Genomic DNA, 13,896 nt, shown 5'->3' with positions numbered 1-13,896 from the left:
CTCTCCCTTCGGCCTCAAATAATAGGCTTTAGCCTTTAAGACAATACCCCAGCCTCCACAAAATGACCCAAAACAGTCTCCAAATTACTTTATTGTCCTGTTCTTCCTTGTTGTGGCTAGGGAAGAAAACTTGAGCTCTTCTCTTATGTATTTTTTTGCACAAGTGGATGAGGAATAGGTCCTCCATTTCACCTCTATATATACACATAAAGTGGGCTCCACGAATTCATTTGAAAAGACATGTCTCTTGGACCAAGCCTACATGATTTGACTGTCCATAATTAATTGTCAACTTCAAAAATTCAAAAATTCATTTCTAGAGCTCTGATTTGAGTGAAATTTGGAGTGTTGGAATCGACACGCCAAGCTCTATTACCTCAAATTTTCTCATGCTCAAATTCTTCATAGTTTTTTCCTAAATCCTGATGGGTTCAAAACCCCAACCTTTGGTTCCAAGCTCACAAGTGACCCTTGTGGCGCTTTGCCTCCAAACCCTAGACCCTAGGGCTTGGAGTACCTCCAAGATACACAAATCAACAAACTCAACTTCTGAAAAGACACCAGACCCATTCTTCAAATATTCACCATTAATCCTTTCTTATAAATCTACTTATTCCTTTTTCAATTTTTTTTTTTCAATATTCTCCTAATTAACCACTTCATTCTTGAGATATTTTAGCTTATAAAATAAGCTCTCCATAGTTGAACCTAACTAGATCCTATCTAGTAATTTCCACTTTCCTTTTACCAAGTTCACAAATTCCATATTTGCTAACCATGAATTATTAAATCTAGAAGGATAATTTAGGACATAAACTTTAATCTCCAACTGTAAGCAATAAGGCATATGGTATGAAATTATTACATTTAATGCACATGGTAGATACTTGTTTATTGATAACATCAATTTTTTCATCATTAATATTTTGTCCAATCTTTTTGAAATCCCATTTATACCAACCCTACCACTCCTCCAAGTTGAAATTAAAGGAACATGAACCATATCAATCAAAAATACCCTGTTAGATGTTCGAATCTAGGAATGCTACCCCAAACACCATTAACAGATAGAGTTAAACTCATATCTCTTCCATTAATAAGGTAATATTCCTTGAGTATTCCTTCCGGAATGACCCTTTCCTAAAATACCAATCTATCTTTATATGGTCCAAAATAATTAATAATCTTGATCAAATGGTCCACACCTTAATATAACCTTCCATCATGATACCAACACTTGTATGAAAGGGAATCACTTTATAAACGAAAGGGTTCCATGCCAAGAGAAATCCCCCATAAAGTCCTATAGATTATACTAAAAATCACTCCCATGTTGGAAGTATCTTAAGAAAAATCCCTCTATCCTTCAAACCTTGAACCATATTCTCTTGAATTAAAATAATATCTAGACTAACTATAGATAATGATCTATTAAGGGAAAAAAAATTTGGTGTTCCTTAAAAACCCCTAATATTATGCGATGAAAAGATCATTGTATAATACCATAGTAGGCACACTCGATCTAAGGGCCCTTTCAACAAAACTAGAATCAGACCTATGCCTATCTCTCAAACTATTCTCACTTGAGAATTAGTAAAATCTTTCTCAACATGTTCCTTCTCCAACAATCCTCCCATCATAGCATCTGATATTCTACCCTTACCATTATCTCATTTTGGCTTTTGTATAGTTTTTCCAACATCTAAATTACCCTTCTCCACCCTAGTAGAGTAAAAAGCATTTGAATTTTCTCCCTTATGTTTGGCCACCTTACCCATTGAAGTGTAAATTTATAATAGATATTTTCTAAGAGCATCTTTAAAAGAAAGAACCAATGTCAAAACCACTAGACTCAAATATGCCTCCTCACCCTAGACACCCACCATATAAGAGTTATTATATGTGCTCAACAGAGGAAAGGAAATAGGATTTAAAATAATCTCATCTTCCCTAGACTTTTTTTGTGAAAAAAATCCTATTTGTGATCAAATCCACAACACGAGGATTCTTCAAAGAAAGGTTACAACCTAAATCAAGACCAAATTTTGACACATATCTTATGGGATCCTTACCCTCAACATTATTCCCAAGCCCATAAAATTCATTATAATTTTGTAACCCTAATGTAGAATTATTTTTATCAATAACAAATAAATCAAAAGATTATGAAAAAGGCTCAATTCTAAAACAAACAAAAAATTGAAAATCCTTTGCAAAATAACAATCTTTAACTATTTCAAAATTATGACAAACTTTCCCCATAAGATCATTTAAAGATTTGTTTTCTTAATAGGAAGAAAGATTTATTTAATTATTTAATTATTTTTCAAGAAGTTAGAATGAATTATAAAATTCGAGGAAGATGGATTTCAACTTACCCACTAGAGAAATAGTATCATAATTCTCATTAGATATCGTATGTTCTTTAGCACTAGCTAGGTCACCTGCAACAGTGTACTCCACTGATGGATTTGAAACATGAATAGATTCAATATTTTCAAAAGGACCTTCAAAATCAATATCTCGACGTAAACCATGTCCAATATTTCCTTTCTCGGCCTAATATTTCTTTCCAAAACCCTCAACCTTTTTTGTCCAAGTAGCCCCATGAAAATAAGTAGATTCCACATTTGTATACCCAACCTCTCAATAAATATGACACCTAAAGAGAATTTCCCAATGATCAAGCCTCTGAATAATTATTTAATCACCCCACAAAATCTCAATCTTAGTTGGTAGCCTAACTGACATGTCAAATTCCACCAAAATCCACACCATTCTCTTTTTTACCATATACAGGTTTCATTCTTGAATATATATAACCTTCCCACGACATTAACATCTACAAATACCTTCTTCGACTAGAGGTCTAGAGGGAACCCAAATAACAATAACCAAAGATTACAGGATGTTCCTTTTTCCTTCAACAGATTGATGTTTTGATGCCATCTACTTAAAACTAGAGAACCCGAACCAATAACCCAAGGGGATTCTAAGCATTTCAACCAATCCTACTTAGAAAGGAAATTGAAACAAACCCAATTATTTAGTAGCATATGAAACCTCAAGGCATATCTAAAAATTGGATTCCACTTATATGCTATCTACTCGAGCCAATAGGTCTTATTTAATACCCTATACTCCAGTCTTCCCACCAAATCCCTCATTGAAAAATTCTCCACCCTTCTAATGTTAACATCCTTTCCAAGATTCATGGAGACCTTTCAATTCCTTTGCTTATATGATTTTATCTCTCTCTTATTTTGGAACCTCAAATGAAAGGTCTTTGCCTCCTCAGAACCCTCTACCAGTCTGAAGAAATTCCCACTTCTCTGAAATTTCTCTAAAAATTCACTAGTCTCATTTAAACCATGGACACCAATCTTCGAAGTGTGATGAAAAACACCCTTATCCCTTGGTGACCCAAAAATATTAGCAACTTTTTGTGTATTAGTTCCAGTAAATTGATCCCGACTATGTGAAAGCTTCACCCTCGTAATCTAATGAATAACACCCCTATCCTCTGCCTACCCAACAATACCAACAACTTTTTGTGCAATAGTTCCTGAAAGTTGATCGCAAACTAGTACAAACTCTAGCAGCCTCTCAAATGAAGCTTTGGAGAGTTCTTTTGATGTTTGTGAAAACTATAAGTTAGCCCCATTAACTAGGTTTTTTTCCACTCTCAATTCCCGAGACATTTTAACTTTATTAAACAATGAAATCTTACTGTTAGTCTCTTAACGAACCTCCCAACTGAGTAATCCAACAGGTGCCTAGAATTTGTCATCCTCTACCCACTCCAAGTTATCCATTGGACACATGGTTCAAGGACCCCTTAACTCCAATTCCTCGCCTGAGATCAACCTTCAATGCTCACGAAATCCAAAAAACTTATGCCAAGATCCCTTACACGTCATTACAATTAATAATAATCACTCAATTCACCTCGGCGCTATGCATGCATAAACAAATCTAAAATCACAAAATGTTGATCAATAATATGCACCATGCCAAAAATGTTCTAGATCTAATATGTAAGAAGATCAACAATCAATTTGCAACTAAACATTTAAAACCCAGTTCTATCCCTAAACATCCAATTAGAGAAATGCATGCAATCATATCACATTGAAGATTGTATTTCAATACAATTGTTAAGAGAGACTCTGGATGTATCTCATCTCATCTCAAACCAACCTCTTTGTCTTACAACAATTCGAACTCCATCTCCCAAACTATTGCAATTACTAAATTTGAAAAACCAAGTTTATTAACATCAATAATAACATTAATTTTCAATTTAATCTTAAATATTCTCAAAATTATATATTATTAATTTATAAAAAAAATTTAAACTATAGACTAATTTTATAAAAATTATATAATAATTTTTTATAAAAGTCCCATAATGTAAAAAAATTAATAAAATTAAGTATATATTTATACTTTCAAAATAAATTAATAAAATTAACAATAAGTTTATATTTTCAAAATAAATTTTCATTTTAAAATAAAAACCTAATTTTTTATAAAAGTCCCCTAATGTGAAAAAATTAATAAAATTAAGTATATATTTATACTTTCAAAATAAATTAATAAAATTAACAATAGGTTTATATTTTCAAAATAAATTTTCATTTTAAAATAAAAACCTAAATTAATTAATATCATAATTACCATTTGAACTTTAACATTCTCACATAAAATGATTAGGCATTAAAAAAGAGGTTAAGGTTCAATACTAAAGCCAAGTGTCATGAATCTTCAAATGAAACATAACTACCATTCAAATACACTATGTCTTGTCTTAATGTGATTATAATAATATTATTAAATGAAGAAAAAATATTTTTATAATACTTAAAGAAAAAGCTATAACCATTACAAAATGGAAGTGTTAAATATAATTAACACTTTAATCATCTTATAAGATTTTATTTTTTATTTTTTTTTATTTGAAGAACATTTCATCTTTATCTATATACGTATCTTTATAGATTTGAAGAATAGTTTATGTTTTTTTTTTTTTTCCTTTTCTTCTTTACGTGAGGTGAAACGAATTTGATGATAATTTATTTATTTTTTCTTTAGAAGTTGAATGGCATCAAATCACTATTATACATTGGAGTTATGTTAATTCTCTTAAAGCCTAACTATGGAGGAATTTATTATCGATGTGGATTAAAAAAAAATATATATCCAAGAAGTTTCGGTATATCTGTACATAATTTTTTTCAAGATTATTCAATATAGTCATGTCTCTTGAATGGAACTGTGTGGGGAGGTTATCATTAAACCCTTTCAATCACCGGGGCTATACATCATTAACAAATCAAAACAGATAATTTAATTCATTTTTTCCTACCATAAATCTTTAATTGAGGTGACCAACTTGAGTAAAGGTTGAAATTTGATTGATTGAGATTTTGAAAGTTTATAACAAACTTCTACATTACATCCACATGATAATTCCTCCGCTCGAATATATAATGCATTGAAATTCTCAATCTAATATTTAGAAATATATGGAAAACATGTTATTAAGGAAATCATCCTCAAATTATTAAGGATGTAACATATTCAATTTTTCATTGACTTATTATTAGTTTTTTTACTAAAAAAATTTAAAATCTATCCAAAGTTAAACATTATGAAATTAAATTAATTATTTTTAAATAAAATTTATTTCTATTTATCTCAAATATGATTGGTTGAAATGTCTCCCCTCAATGATATCAATAATTGATTTTTGTATACTCTATTATTAATTACTATGTACTATATTACTAATTACTATGTACAATAAATATAAATATTTTGAAAAATAACATTATATATTAATTACTATGTACCATAAATACAAATGGTTTGTAATTAAATTCAAGAATTCCATTTTCTAATTGGTGTAAAGTATTGGACAGAGAATTTTTATGGATTTTATTTTTTAATTAAAAAATATAAATTTGAAAAAAATATGTAAAAATAACATGGGTATAATTTGTACAACTCTCATTATATCAATTTATAATATAATATAATATAATATACATGTGTATTATAATATGAACATTATTTAAAAAAATTGTCATAATTCAATATTAAATAAATAATTATTAACCTGTTATGATATCTTTAATGTCAATTATATATCTATATATATTACCCTTTATCTACCAAAAAAATGTCTAAACCTAACAAGTAAATACTATGTGTGGAACCAGGAACTCGATTATGAAAGTGCCCTCTTCAAATGTCGATCTTGCTTTGAGACATGCCATCTAGCCAAAAATTGCCCAAAAGCCTCCCAGAAAAATTCTGCTAGAAAAAAACCACCACAGATCTACATGGTGGGAAGGAGCAAAAAAAGAACACAACACTGTCATCAAAGAAGAATACTCTAGAGAAAACTCTGAATCACAAAAAATAGGGCAAGAAAGAAACAACTCTCAAGACAATCATGGAGAAAGCCCCGCCCAAGAGCAAAAAAGTGAACTCGATAATCCCTCAAGCATCAACATTTATGAGTATTCGAATACCGCACAAAATAAATCTTCATTTAACAGCAAAGTAGATCTCCTACACCAAACTTCTTCTCCGACTATATTCAAAAGGACGAATACAATAGATCGTGAAGCTAAGACACCAATGTCCCAAGAACCAAAAGAGATGAAGGAGATGCAATATAAAGGGAGTTGGAAGACCGTAGAGAAAAAAAAAAGAAAGCTATAGCACCAATCTCGCCAAGAAAGACGAGGAGCCAGACAATTAAAAACTAAGAAAATTATAGGTGCGATAGACCAATTTGGTCTCAGTGGACGTTAACCACTATCATCATCATCATCATCATATTTAAAAAATTAATAAAAAAAGTTAAGCAAATATTTATATAACTCATTTCACAATTCTATTACTATTTTGAGTATATACAACGCCTCATAACATTAAAATATTTTATTAAACTAAGGGGCGTGGAATGCTAGTTATGCGACCATGTTAAATTAGAATACTATGTTTTGAAAACCACTTTTTAAATTTCTCTACAATTTTTTATTTTTTATTTTTAGACATATTTAATTAGTATTAGTGATTTTATATTCAACTATATATCAAAATTAATTGAAATTAATTTTGATAATATAAATATTACTTTTTTATAATTTTAATTTAAAATAATTATCACCGGCCAAGTTAACCAATAAAATTAGTCATATATATTTTTTATTATTAATAAAATATGAATAATTAAAAATAGTTAAGCAATATAAATTTGAAAATAAATTCTATAAATAAATGTTACTTTTACCAATAACAATGATGATTAACATTTACTAAAAACCAATATAATTTATTACACTAAAAAATTAATATTTTAAATTTTTATTAAAATATACGATTTAATTAGGATCTAATTATATTTATTTATTATGTAAAATATATTTTCAAATATATAAATAAATTTAATATTTCAAACATTAAATAGTTTAAATTTACAATTAAAACAAAAACAAAAAAAAATGCGAAAGCAAAAATGGAAACAAAGTTTTAACATTCTTGCTTCGTAGTCAACACGCAATACAAGGATACACAGTCTCATTGATGATTTAAAATCCACAGTCGGAAAAGTAGATGGAAGCCATTCAATCAATCGTCCACTCTATTCAAAACAATTCGAGCTAATTGGCGAATTGTCAGACCCCTACAACAATTAATGTTTTAATATTCTCTGCCCGGTCTTTACATAAAATAAAAAAGCTTAACAAATAAGCAATTGACACCTGTCGAAGATACCAGAGAACCATTGATGAAACATCTTACCCATACCCTCCAGATGCCCCGCTTCATGCTTCTGCAATCCGATGGAATTGAAGAGCGGAAAGTGGGATTAGGTCCCAACTGTGGGCCGCGGGCGACTTATACAAACAAGCGCAGGCCACTTTCCTCTTTCCAATGTCATATTCCTTCGCCATTACTTCCAAATTCAAATCTGCCCATCTTCCAGAACAATACCGTGGATCAATTAAATCCATGGGCTCCAACGAGGTGGGGAGGTACGGGGAAAGGAAGGCGTAAAAATGACAAATCTGGTTAATTTTATTGTATAAATCAAGGGCCTCACGTCTCCTCGGTTTACACCGCTCGCTACCAAACCCCGCTTCAGAGCAAAATGGAGGCAAGAAGCAAATCTAGCAGTGCCCCTGCGTTACCCCTCTCCTTTGCCCTTCACAGATCCCATTCTCCCACACGCCATTTCAATTCACCTCCGTCTTCTTCCGCTTTCAACTTTGCCGTCCACAGAACGCTGTCGCCTACCCGTGCAAGCTTTAGCGGCGCCTCTTCTTATTCATCTTCTGCTTCCACCGCCGCTTCCTCCTCTATCAATTTGGGCTTCGACAGATCCACGTCGCAGGTTCGAGCAGCACGCCTTCCTATTTCACCGAAAGGCGGTGCCGCCATGAAGTCCATCCCCTGTGCTTCGCCTAGGAAGACGTGTATGTGTTCACCGACGAATCATCCCGGTTCGTTCCGTTGCAGTCTTCATAGAAATTGTAACAATTCCTCTTCTTCTACTATGCAATCTCACTTAAATGCGAGGAGGTCTGCCATGACGAATTCGGTGGTAAGAATCGGCGGTGTGGAAGGAGAATGGGTGAGAAGAGCTCTCACTGCTCTCATACGCCCATCAAGCCACCACATGCGAAGGAGATCGTCTTTTCAGCCACGGCCCAGCAGGCTCTGCCGTATGACCACGGCCCAAGATGTCTCTTGAAGTTCGCATCGGGCTGTCTCTGTTTCCAGCTTCAGTTTTGGCCCCTTTCGTTCTCTAATGGCGGACGAATACGAAAAGAAAGATCGGTTTGTATAGTTGCAGAGCAGCAGGAGGTTTTCTTTTCGGCTAAGGAATTTACGAGATCGTATCTGCAGGCGACTCAGTAAAAGAAGAAAGAAAAGCTGCATAAAAACCCTGATTATAAAAATGTACATATATATAATGATTGAATTAGAGTTGCTCTTTTTCTATTTCGGTGGCCGTCAATGTTTTCCTGTCAATTGATTGGGATCATCGATCACTGAGTTGGGGGAGATTTTTATTTTAAAATTTAAAACACATACATCTATCCCTCTAATTTAGCACGAAAATAACGCCAATGATGTTATGGGTACTTAACGGGAGACTAACCACAATCACAAACATCGTTTGTGTGCATTTTTGTTACAAGACTTCAATTTTCGTTATTTATTCAGAGTGAAGTTGAAGGTCGCCGTAAAGTGTTTCAGCGACCCGTTTAGCCATGTCATTTAGATTTACCGTCTCAATTTCTTAGCTTTTCAGGTGCGATGCCGTTTGTCATCATTCCCAATTGATAGTATTCGGTTTCGTCTGACGGGAATCAACGGACGCCGTTCAGGAAAATATAGCATACAGGTTTTTAGTTTCCTGTTTTTAGTTTTGTTTTTTGACGCTGGGTTTGTGCGTTCGGAGGAGAGACGTTGGCCGTGTGAAATGAATGCGTTTGGTTGTCAGGAATCAGGTAAAGTTGTAGCGGATGAGAAACCGTGGTCGGATATTCGCTAACCGACTCCCATTGGTTTATTTTTTAATCGTCCATCCTTTTTACTATTATTTTTTTTTATTTGATTTAACTGACATTCTGACGCTGGATTTTATGATCCGACACCCTAGCCAGGTTAGGTAGACCAGATAACTTTTCCTCGAAAATAAAAAAACCACAACTTTGGTGCCTAGGTTGGACACCCTACCCACCCATAGGCAGGTAAAATCGCTGTATGTTTGTTATTTATTCGTTTTAATTGGTTTTAAAGGAAAAGGACGGAAAATTAGTCTACCAAGCATGATGCGTAAAGTGAAGGAAATTTAGGCCACCCAGCATAGAAGAGAACTATTTTTCTTAACTATAATGTTAGACTTAATTAAATGTTAACAATATATTTATTTAATAGTACAATTAAATTATAAATTTGATTAATATTGTAGGTGTATAGCATAATTAAATAAAGTTGATATATGATTAATATTATTATTGATTATTAATTAGAATTATTAATTATTAATTATTATTAATTATTAATTATTATTGTTATTAATTATTAAGTAATTAATGATTTTAATTATTAATAATTATAATTATTAATTATTAATTATAATTATAATTAATAATTAATTAATTATAATTAAATTATGTTTGATTTTATAAAATATGGTTGACGATGATTATCATATTGAAATAATTTTTGTATGTTGGACCATAATTAACAATGGTCAACAACGATTGATTTTATAAAACATGGTTGACGATGGTTGAGCATGAGATAATCCTTGTCACAATGTGACGCTGGGCCATGGTTGAGCATGCTTGACCATCATTTATTTTCAAATCGAGAGAATCTTGTCAAAATGCGAAATTGGACCATGGTTGAACATGGTTGATTATCATATTGAGACAATGTTCGTCACAATGTGACATTGAACCATGGTTGACCATGATTGAATTTATAAAATATTGTTGACCATGATTGATATTATAAACCCAAGGGATTATAAACTTAAGGGAATAATATTAAACCCTAGGAATATGGACCCTTGGATTAATAAACCCGAGGGATTGATATTATAAACCCGAGGGATTGATATTATAAACCCAAGGGATAGAAATTATAAACCCGAGGTATATAAACCCTGATATAAATATTATAAATCCTAAACATGGTTGACCATGGTTGATTTCCATATTGAGACAATCCTTGTCACAATGCGATGTTGGACCATGCTTGACCATGATTGATTTTCATGTCAAGACAATCTTTGTCACAATGCGACGTTGGACCATGGTAGATTTTCATATTGAGACAATCATTGGTTGACCATGGTTGGCTATGATTGACCATGGTTGACCATGATTATATTATAAACTCAAGGGAATAATAAACCCAAGGGATTAATATTATAAACTCAAGGGAATAATAATAGAACCCCAAGGGATTATGAACCCAAGGAAATAATATTATAAACCCAAGGTATATAAACCCTAAGATAAATATCTGAAACACTAAAATAAACATGGTTGACCATGGTTGATTTTCATATTGAGACAATCCTTGTCACAATGTGACATTGGAACATGGTTGACCATGCTTAATCATGGTTGATTTTCATATCACCACAATCTTTGTGATACTGTGATGTTCGACCATGGTTGGTCATGATTGACCATGGATGACCATGTTTGATGTTTGACCATCATCGGAAATTTAGGGAGGCGCTTGAGATTGAAAAGAGGCCGAGTAATCTCAATAGAGATGATGGCTGGAAAATCAATCGGTGTTGGGTCCCAGCACTCTCATCCTAGTCTTTTTTTTTTTTTTTTTACCATCTTCTTTCTTAACTAATTTATTTATTTATTTATTATTATTATTATTTTTAATTATTTATTTATTTATTTATTTATTTTATTTATTTATTTTTATTTTTTTTCTCTGACTTATTTTATTTTTCTCGTTTCTTGTTATTTTTAAGTCGACTTATATTATTTTTCTCATTTATTTATTCATATTTTTAACCATCTTCTTTCTTTTATATTCATATAATTTATTCATATAAGAATGGTCCTGTTTTTAACTAAGTTCCTTCAAATACTAATTTAACTTATAATTTTTAATTATTTATTTTTAAGTCACTATTATCATGAACTATTTTTAAATACTAATTTAACATAAAATTTTAATTATTTATTAATAATTTTTAACTAACTATTATCATAAAATTATTTATTGTAAGGGATTGGTCCCCCTAGGGTAACTTTTTTTCCCTTAAATTATTAAAAAAGTTTTGATCCCGGTACCATAGTCAAAAATAGTTGTTGGTCTTTTTATCCGTTGGAGGCTCTGCTCAATCTATTTAACTTGCTAAGTTGGATCTGTTTCTTCAACTTGTCCTGACGATGAACCACAATGGTTGGTTCGAAACGCGTCGACAAATGGTGTTTCATGTGATCTTCGCCGAAAAATCTTTTGTAAAGTTGATATGGATCACAGAAGCCTAAACTCTACCATGTTTGATTTTATAAAACATGGTTGACCATGGTTGACCACTAGAATAAACACTAAAATAAACATGGTTGACCATGGTTGATTTTCATATTGAGATAATCCTTGTCACAATGTGACGTTGGACCATGGTTGAGCATACTTGACCATCATTGATTTTTAAATCGAGAGAATCTTTGTCGCAATGTGACATTGGACCATGGTTGATTCTCATATTGATACAATATTCATCACAATACCACGTTGGACCATGGTTAACCATGATTGATATTATAAACCCAAGGGAATAATAAACCCAAGGGATTAATACTAAAACCCCATGGGATTATAAACCTAAGGGAATAATATTAAACCCTAGGAATATGAACCTTTAAATTAATAAACCCAAGGGATTGAGATTATAAACCCAAGTGAATAATAAACCCAAGGGATAAAATTTATAAACCCAAGGTATATAAACCTTAAGATAAATATTATAAATGCTAAAATAAACATGGTTAACCATGGTTGATTTCTATATTGAGACAATCCTTCTCACAATGTGATGTCAGACCACAGTTGACCATGCTTGACCATGATTGATCTTCATATCGAGACAATGTTTGTCACAATGTGACATTAGACCATGGTTGATTTTCATATTGAGACAATCACTGTCACAATGCGACATTCGACGATGGTTGAGCATGGTTGGCTATGATTGATCATAGTTGAGCATGGTTGGCTATGATTAATCATGGTTGATCGTGATTGATATTATAAACCCAAAATAATATTAAACCTAATGGATTCATATTATAAACCCAAGGGAATAATAAACCCAAAGGATTAATACTAAAACCCTAAGAGATTATGAACACAAGGGAATAATGTTAAACCCAAGGGATTAATATTATAAACCCAAGGTATATAAACCCTAAGATAAATATTGTAAACACTCAAATAAACATTGTTGACCATGGTTGACCATGGTTGATTTTTATATTGAGACAATCCTTGTCACAACGCGACTTTGGACCAAGGTTGACGATGTTTAACCATGGTTGATTTTCATATAAACAAAGTCCTTTTGACAATGCGACGTTCGACCATAGTTGAATAATATTAAACCCAGGGGACCAATATTATAAAACCAAGGTATATAAACCTTATGATAAATATGATAAAGACTAAAATAAACGTGGTTGACCATTATTGATATTATAAACCTAAGGGAATAATAAACCCTAGGGATTTATACTAAAAATCCAAAGAACTATAAAGCTAAGGGAATAATATTAAACCCTAGGAATATGAATCCTTATATTAATAAACCCAAGAGATTGATATTATAAACCCAAGGGATAAAAAATATAAACCCAAAGATAAATATTATAAACCCTAAAATATACAAGTTTGATTTCCATATTGAGATAATCCTTTTCATAATGCGACATTGGACCATGGTTGACCATGATTGACCTTTGTAACAATGTGACATTGGACCACGATTGACCATGGTTGATTTTTATATTAAGACAATAATTGTCACAATGCGATGTTCAACAATGGTTGACCATGATTGATATTATAAACCCAAGGGATTATGAACCCAAAGGAATAATATTAAACTCAAGGGACTAATATTATAAACCCAAGGTATATAAACCCTAAGATAAATATTACAAGCACTAAAATAAACATGGTTGAGAATGGTTGACCATGGTTGATTTTCATATTGAGGCAATCCTCGTCACAATGTGACATTGGACCATGGTTGATTTTCATATCACCACAATATTTTTGACAATGCAACGTTAAACCATGGTTGGCCATGATTGACCATGGATG

At 31.9% G+C, this 13,896-nt stretch overlaps 1 protein-coding gene across 1 annotated transcript; it reads left to right on the top strand.

The window, feature by feature from the left end:
• Positions 1-7,978: 7,978 nt before the first annotated feature.
• LOC149193882 (uncharacterized) lies at positions 7,979-9,021 on the top strand. The gene has a single exon (XM_089407015.1). The coding sequence runs from the start codon at positions 8,168-8,170 to the stop codon at positions 8,768-8,770; it is 603 nt and encodes a 200-aa protein (XP_089263141.1). The 5' UTR covers positions 7,979-8,167; the 3' UTR covers positions 8,771-9,021.
• Positions 9,022-13,896: the final 4,875 nt, after the last annotated feature.

Source organism: Pinus tabuliformis, chromosome 2_2, assembly GCF_031772625.1.
Source record: "Pinus tabuliformis cultivar Carrire ecotype Pingquan chromosome 2_2, CPIR1, whole genome shotgun sequence".
Lineage (NCBI taxonomy): Eukaryota > Viridiplantae > Streptophyta > Pinopsida > Pinales > Pinaceae > Pinus > Pinus tabuliformis.
Note: the sequence above shows the minus strand (reverse complement) of the source record. Positions and strands in the feature narration are given on the sequence as shown.